This window comes from Bombyx mandarina, chromosome 23 (genome assembly GCF_030267445.1).
Source record: "Bombyx mandarina strain Sakado chromosome 23, ASM3026744v2".
Lineage (NCBI taxonomy): Eukaryota > Metazoa > Arthropoda > Insecta > Lepidoptera > Bombycidae > Bombyx > Bombyx mandarina.
This window is the reverse complement of record NC_143229.1, coordinates 17,103,744-17,111,911: the sequence shown is the minus strand read 5'-3', so window position 1 is coordinate 17,111,911 and position 8,168 is coordinate 17,103,744. Positions and strand designations below refer to the sequence as shown.

At 36.3% G+C, this 8,168-nt stretch overlaps 2 protein-coding genes across 4 annotated transcripts in view; one reads left to right on the top strand and one right to left on the bottom strand.

Moving 5' to 3' along the window:
* Positions 1 to 4,012, top strand: LOC114245939 (uncharacterized). 2 transcript variants are annotated; one of them, XM_028178262.2, is made up of 2 exons: positions 1 to 907; positions 1,013 to 4,012. In XM_028178262.2, the coding sequence occupies exon 2, from the start codon at positions 2,516 to 2,518 to the stop codon at positions 3,698 to 3,700; it is 1,185 nt and encodes a 394-aa protein (XP_028034063.2). In that variant the 5' UTR covers positions 1 to 907; positions 1,013 to 2,515; the 3' UTR covers positions 3,701 to 4,012. The 2 variants fall into 2 exon arrangements, with proteins under 2 accessions (XP_028034063.2, XP_089593935.1); XM_089737809.1 differs by having other exon boundaries at positions 1 to 2,723; positions 3,111 to 4,012.
* A 335-nt stretch (positions 4,013 to 4,347) lies between these two features.
* LOC114244172 (P protein) overlaps positions 4,348 to 8,168 on the bottom strand; it is a 43,059-nt gene continuing 39,238 nt past the window's right edge. For both annotated transcript variants that reach the window (XM_089737795.1, XM_089737796.1), the window contains exon 17: positions 4,348 to 7,214. In XM_089737795.1, coding sequence (XP_089593921.1) covers positions 7,036 to 7,214 — 179 coding nt within the window. In that variant the 3' untranslated portion in view covers positions 4,348 to 7,035. The remainder of the gene's footprint in view (positions 7,215 to 8,168) is intronic.

The window sequence follows — 8,168 nt, the reverse complement described above, 5'->3', positions numbered from 1 at the left end:
TGGAACTAGACTTGCGCAAAACATCACTTCCCAATGTAATGTGATATGACATCACTTTTACAGACAGGTGATATTACTCGAAAACATTACACATCACTCTTAACATTACTCGGTGCGTTCAATAGATACTGTGACGACGAATACATTGTATCTATACACCCGAATCATTACCTAAGTGATGTGTATCAACACATCACTTAGGTAATGATTCGGGTGTGTCATTACAGTAGTGTATTACAATACAAAGTATGAACTTTGTATTGTAATACACTGTTATATTACTTGACAGAGATTGACTTACTTAATAATATAATAATTTTATTTTTTACTTAATATAATTTATTGTGGGATGAACGGATTTCATATGGCGACTTACGCCCGGTTCCAATATCCAAAAAACGAATCGTTTTATATTACGATCCGTTACAATATCTACGAATCGTAGGACAAAATAGTTCCTATAAAAACGACTCGTTTTTAAAATTACTGATGACTTGCTACTAACGGATGGGAGGGCTATATAACGGTTCGTACTGCGTTTTGTATGGAGACTGTTGTCTGTAGTGTTCCTATATTATTTTAGAAATGTCAGTGAGCTGTCAGAACTACCACGCGTAGAGCATTTTTTAACCTACCGATTTTGTTCGGTTGTGCTTTGGAATTTTTGTGTTTGTGTTTTTTCTTTTAAAATGTCGAGTTCAGAAAGTGATAACGAAGTTTTAATGTTACTGAATTCAAGCGACGATTCAAGTGATGATACGCGAAGTAATAGAGTGTATAAAACAAGAATCAATTATTATTCAGAGCTCGATAATCAGGAGTTTCAACTAAGATTTCGGCTCGACAAGCAGTCTGTGCAATTACTGTTAGGTGAAATTTATCCTTTTTTAAAGGTAAAAGGAACCAGGTTCGTATTTTTAATGCCAGCTGTTAATTGGTATTTTATGAAGTAGTTAACTATTTAACACGTGATTACATGAAAATAGTATTTACTAGTTTATTTTAATTCTAGGAATCATGGAATATCTCCCTTACATTACAATTTATCAGTTTGTAATGAAATAAACGAACAACAAAGTACGACGCTAACACAAATTTTTTGGTATTTTGGCGCGGTTCGGCCGACATCTGGCGTTTCCTTTGTCTCTTCATGGCGTTTTGTTCACTTTACAGTTAAAACTAAAGTAACTGTTTTTAAATTGTGAATGTTCAAATAAAATTACATATGTGATGAATTATAATTAATTTATATTATTTTAAAATATTTATGTAAAAATACTAATAAAAACTTATGTATTTTGAAAAGAGTTTTATTTCTAAAGGATCTTTGTGACACAATCATTTGCATTAACGAAACGCAGAGGGATTCGTTAGTAAGCAGCGCGCCGACGGATGCTCGTAGGTAACGCGGCAAGTAAAATAGTTGTGGAACGCTAATATACGCCTACGTATTGGTAGCATGATTACGATTAGTTGTTATAATACAATGACGATTCGTTATTTTTTGGAACCGGGCATTAGACTGCAAATTGAGCTCGACAATAATGTTAATATACGAGAGCAGTAGATGCATTGTTTCGGCGCGATATCCTCAAAGTGCATCCAAGGAGGACTGTACTTTCATTTAGACGCCGTTATTTCTTTCACTTATTAAACACGCATTAAAACAAATAATAAAACTATCTTCAAACAAGTGCTTAAGTAATTCAAATCAAACACAAAAATTAATATGAAATATTACTAAACAATTACGAGCGACTAGCGATTTTACAAAAGTTGCGAATAAAAAATTAAGTAAGTACTTGCGGGAAACTACCGGCTGGCCGCATGAAAAATATAAACACAAATACCTATATTAAAATTCAGACGTACCATAGGTATAAAAATGTACCTAGCGGCCGGGACATACGGTTCCAAATCACTAGGAATAATTCCGTGTCGCTTGCTCATTTATTTTGCGTCGATCGGTCTGTCTCGCTCGCTCGGTTCCGTTCGTGTATTAAGCAACATTACACGACAAAGAAAGAAACATGTTGGGTGATGGTGTGATGTTTGTTTCCTTCGCGTAATGTGTGATGTTGCATTACATCGTAGAGTAATATTACCCGAGTAATATCACTCGCATTACTTACACATGTCTACTTGGAACTTGGAAGTCTGTTTGTATGTCAATTATGTTATTTTATGTTTGTCCTTTTTTTGTAGTTTTTTTTAACTTTTGAATAGAAAATTATGTGTTGAACTTCATAAATATAGGTATGCTATTTGGATAACATCCAATGTCATTAGCGGAATTACGTAGCCACTTTTTTTTTGCAGTAATGGAACTAGTTCGCAAATACCTTTCAACCGTCGTAAGAGCATTAAATATAAATTTAGGTTTTCATTGTGAATCGTTGCAACCGGTCGGTCGATTCCAATCGTATTATATAATTTGCCTTTCCAAATACGAATTATTCATGTTGTGTTCCGAAGGCAGACCGCATTAACTTTATAGCACTATATTTTGTAAAATATGTTAAAGTTTTTAACATGTTTCATCATTTTGATTTCGTATTCGAATTCTGAACTGATACTGGAAAACGTTTTGTTGCTTAGTAGGCATAATGTGAGGACTCCATTGTCTAAATCATTACCGCAAACTTCCCCAAGACAATGGCCTTCCTGGAGAGAAAAAAGTGGTTACTTAACATCGAAAGGAAGGCTTCTGGAGGGATACATGGGTGAGTTTTTCTCTGAATGGCTACAACAAAAAGGTTTGATACAGAACAAGTGTCCGAGCGATGACACACTATATGTTTATGCAAACACAGCTCAGAGAACGGTAGCATCTGCGGAAGCATTTGTCACAAAAGGTTATTCCGACTGCAACATCACTGTGCACCATTCCGATCGAGCAGATCCAATATTCAGTCCGTTTATTCATAACTCCACATTTAAGTTTCGACAGGAAGCTTTGAACCAAATGAAGGATTATTTGAATTCTTTACATTTGAATACTTCTTACACTACTATAGAAAATATTTTAGATTACAAGAATTCGCCACTTTGTAAACAAGAGGGTCTCTGTGATATGCTGACAGATGTGAACCGTCCAATGGTTAATACAGGAAAGAAGCCGTTCATATCAGGTCCGTTGAAATTAAGCAAATCTGTGGTGGATTCCTTCATTATGGAATATTATGAGGGGTTTCCACCGAACGAAGTGGCATGGGGACAAATAAAATCCGAAGATGAATGGAGTACAATATTAAATTTGAGCAGAGCTTATCTCAATGCTATTTTCACTATTAAATTAATATCTCTAGATTTATCGAAACCTCTATTAAGTTACCTATCAAGTTTTTTATTGAACGATAATAGCCCTAAAGTTGTATTACTTATGGGTCACGATGCGAACATTTACACAGTTCTAAGCGCAATGGACTTTAGGCCTCATGTTTTACATGGTCAGTATGAAGCCGTACCGGCTGGAGGGAAGATTGTGTTTCAGAAATGGTTCAACATGCTCAACGGGAGCTATCATATGAAAATAGAATATGTATATCAAACTGCAGATAAAATGAGGAACGGAGTGAAATTGTCTCTTGATGAGCCCCCTGAATTTACTACTTTAGAATTGAAGGCTTGCACCGTAGACAAAGATGGTTACTGCCCGTGGAACGAATTTAAAACTTTATTAGAGGAATTGATTGCTTAAAAAAAATTGAATATAGTCAGATTTAATGCTGACTAAATTGGATTCGTGTTCTAAGTTGTAAATGTGCAAAAGGATATATTTTTAAAACGCAGTAATATAATAAAAATGTAATATAATAAAAAATATAGAAATGTAATATAATAAAATAATGTAAAAATGTAATATAATAACATAATGTAAAAATGTAATTGACTATTATAGTAAATGACTTGTAGAATATTTTTGTTCATATTAAATTTGTGGAGTTTTTGTTTCAATGAAATTGGCGATTATGACAGTAAATAAAAGGAGTGTGTTTAAAAAATGAGTAAATGTTTTGTATTTTTTGCCATCGAAGACAATCAAGCTTAGGTCCCATATGATCATTATCCATCACTCATCGATGTAAGAACTGTTTAGCTTAGAGGGGTGGACGAGCTCACAGCCCACCTGGTGTTAAGTGGTTAGTGGAGACCATAGACATCCACAACGTAAATGCGCCACCCACCTTGAGATATAAGTTCTAAGGTCTCAAGTACAGTTACAACGGCTGCCCCACCCTTCATAGGTGTCATTAAAATTTATATGTGTCATGCTCACCGATGACTAAACAGCGATATCGATATATAAACATATCAGTTTGGATTTGTTCAAGAAAAACAAGATGATTTTACTTAAGTAAAGTTTATTTTTTTCAAATCTAATGTTCCACGTTGCATCCTTCAAAATAAGAAGCTATGAATAAAAAAATGCAACATTGCAATATAATTATTTATAACAGATAAAGTTCTTGTGTTTTTCTTAGAAAAAAAATCTTAACACATTACAGATACCATCACAAATCTTATAGAGTAAGGAATACTTAAGTACATTAAACACATATAAAACATTTTTCAACCAAATTAGTTTCTTTTATTGCTTAGATGGGTGACGAGCTTATAGCCCACCTGGTGTTAAGTGGTTACCGGAGCCCATAGACATCTACAACGTAAATGCGCCACCCACCTTGAGATATAAGCACTAAGGCCTTAAGTATAAAGTTACAATGCCTGCCCCGCCCTTCGAACCGAAACGCATTACTGCTACACGGCAGAAATAGGCGAGGCGGTGGTACCTACCCGTGTGGACTCACAAGAGGTCCTACCTACCACCAGTAGTTTCGATATTTCTCAGTTCGTAATCATAACATTGGGTTTATTCAAATTTACTATGAATATTAACATTTTTACGATTCAATCACACGTACATACATATTTTATTTTCATTATTATTATTCTGACGTCAAACCTTGCGTTCGCGCCAAAGACTTGTCACCATAGATAATACGCATATTAATTAAGACTTGTCACTATACATGTCTTAATCTACTATTTCTGATGTTTCCGTAGACGACTCAGGCGTTATTCGTAGACATTAGAATAATATTTGTCGTCGTGGCCTAAAGGATAAAACGCCCGAAGCAGTCGTATCAAGCGATGTAACTGTATTCGAATCCGGCAGGCAGGTACCAATGAAATGCGTACTTAACAAATGTTCATGATTGACTTCTACGGCGAAGGAATAACATTGTGTAATAAAAATCAAACCCGCAAAATTATAATTTGCGTAATTACTGCTGGTAGGACGTAGGTAGGACCACGATCCTGCCTATTTCTGCCGTGAAGCAGTAATGCGTTAATTGCGTTGTAGATGTCTATGGGCTGTGGGCGCGTCCATCCATCTATGCCATAAAAAAAATGAGTAGCATCGAAGAATCCGACAACATTATCCATCTATAATTTATGTATGTATTAAACTTAATTTATTATAAAGCTGTGTGTGTATTTTGGTTGACAATAATAATCTGCTCTAGAAGCAGATCATTTTTTACTTACTGGCTAATGCCGTGAAAGTTACCTATAATAGCTATATATAAGTACATAATTTAATAGCTAATATATTTATTATTATGTATTCAAGCTAATAATTTTTGTCTTTCATATTAGCGGAAATACTGTTATGACGATAGTATATAATGACACAAAACGAATTGAAAGAATAATTTTTCATTACAGGTCACAGCTAACTATGTTTCCTGAAGCACTTGATTGTTTGACAAAATGGATTCCGGGTTTTTTTTTCTACCTAATCTGTTAACATAAAGGGCTGTGCCCGTAGGTATAGCCTGGCGGATGGATTGTGACTTTTTTTTCTACCTAAGCTGATAAGCCTTGAGAGGCTATATCAGCGTCGCCTTAACTAGCAGGTGAGCTCTCTGGGCTCAAACCTGATGACGTTCCTAACACGAATCCTAACAAGAGCCGTGCTTCGCAGAATCTACCACCGGATCACCAGACCCACTGCGAAAATCCGGCGAGAAACTCAGTGGGCTGTGTCTGAGGGTTAATTTACTCGTCGAGCCCTTCGTCGCAAGCGACGGGTTCGACGAGGACGATGACCGGGGAAAATATTATCAACCTTAAATAAGTCTTGGTCACAAACATCGATAGTAAAATTTAATTTTAAAACTAACGCCATCTATTGGACACTTTCAAAATAAATTCACCACTAGTACTTCTCTAAAAAATTTCTAACTTCTACTTACTTTAAAGAAAAAAACTGGAAGGATTTGGCCATTTACGACATCACAGCTCGATTTAACACTATATAAAATATAATACTAGTGAACTAATCTAATCTGCAGCGTTGTAAATGAATACTAGCTGATGTAATCTGTGGCTATTGATTAATGTTTTTTAAATTTTTGTCGGGTAGCTCTCAAACCTCTAAGCGCGAACCATCGACAGATCGACTCTATATTAATTCGTATAAAGTGCGGAGCGTCGGAATACAGACTATTGCGCAGTTTGATGACAGGGTATTAGGTATTGACCTGTAAGGACGTGTCTTAACGCACACACGTATAACTTTTTTAAAAAGCTAATTAAGGTACTTTTCTTCAATAATCCTTTAAGCAAAATACATATGTTAAAATAAGCTCAGCACTAAAAGGGTTAATTACTTTTTCGATTTAATTGCTATTTAAAAAGACGAGCATACGGTCCAGCTGATGGTGAGTGGTTCCCGTCGCCCGTGGACTTCAACAATTCCAGGGACAGAGCCAAGCCGCTGTCTACAAACTATTTATTATTTAAACGAATCAATTTCTAAATCCACATCTTACTTATTAATACTAATATCGTTGTCAAAATTAATATTGTTGATACGTGTTTGACCAGATATAGTGATATTGATATATGAGAGGAGAGGCTACCTCTCATCTGTGAGCGATGCTGGAGGCGCCTTTGAGGTAATGCCCTCAGCAAAATTTAGCTCACGAAAGGCATAGCGACTCGCCAATCAGTGGAAGCCAAACTTCAATGCCAACTGAAAACGCAATGGCACATCAGTAAGTAGATGGAAGCTACAACAAAATGCCCGATCATGAGCGGGAATCCGACCCTGAAGAATCTGGCGAACGTGAACTTGTAGCCGTGCTGTTCCGCAACACCGGCGCAGACCACATTCGCGCTGGCTCCAATCAGTGTGCCGTTACCTGGAAAATCAAGTTACTGGTGGTAGTAGGTCTTGTGAGTCCGCACGGGTACCACTGCCCTGCAGCCGTTGTACTGTAAAACTGAGACCTTAGAACTCACAGCTCAAGGTAGGTGCCGGCATATACGTTGGCCACATACGACCACTTAACACCAGGGGTTGAAAGGTAATGCCAACAGGTACTGCCGATTCATCGTCAGAACAGTTTTTTTTTATTTTGTATTGCCCTTGTATGCAGACGAGCATACGGTTCACCTGATGGTGGGTGGTTACCGTCGCTCATGGACTTCAGCAAATGCCAGGGGCCGAGCCAAGCCGCTGCCTACAGCTAGTGAAGTAGTATCTTAATCATATCTCTAGCTGTTTGGTGAGAATTGTAACGAATACGTTTGAAGTGTTCTATTTTGTTAATTCAGTGGGTAGTTTTGTTATTCAGCGTCTGTTAAAGTGCGTGGGTATATGAGGACGCTGGATGTATGTAGCTTCTCGGGCTCATTAGTCAAATATTCCACTGAGCTCTATTTAACAATTACCACTATTTCACTGAAGCTTTATGTTATCTCATCTCTAGTTTTGTTTAATTTCAACCCAATAGATGAAATTCTCAAATAAATGTACTTCATCTTATTTCGCTTCATATAATTTGTTATTTGATAGTTTAAAAATGTACCTATTTATTAAAATTGAAGATTTTTATAAATTTGACACTGGCAACATTGACATCGCAATGCAATTGCCATACTTAAAAAAAGGAAAATTCTGTCATCTCTCTTTTGGCTGTTATTAATTAGTGTACTCTGTGGTCGTTCTAAACACAGACCGAATAGTGACGCATCTGATGACAGAGGTCATTCGCATTCCATTCGTTATTTTGAATTGAAAAGTCAATATATGTTTATAATCTATTTTGTAAAATCTACTTTTTGGCGGGAACACGAGGAGCGAATTCTTATAT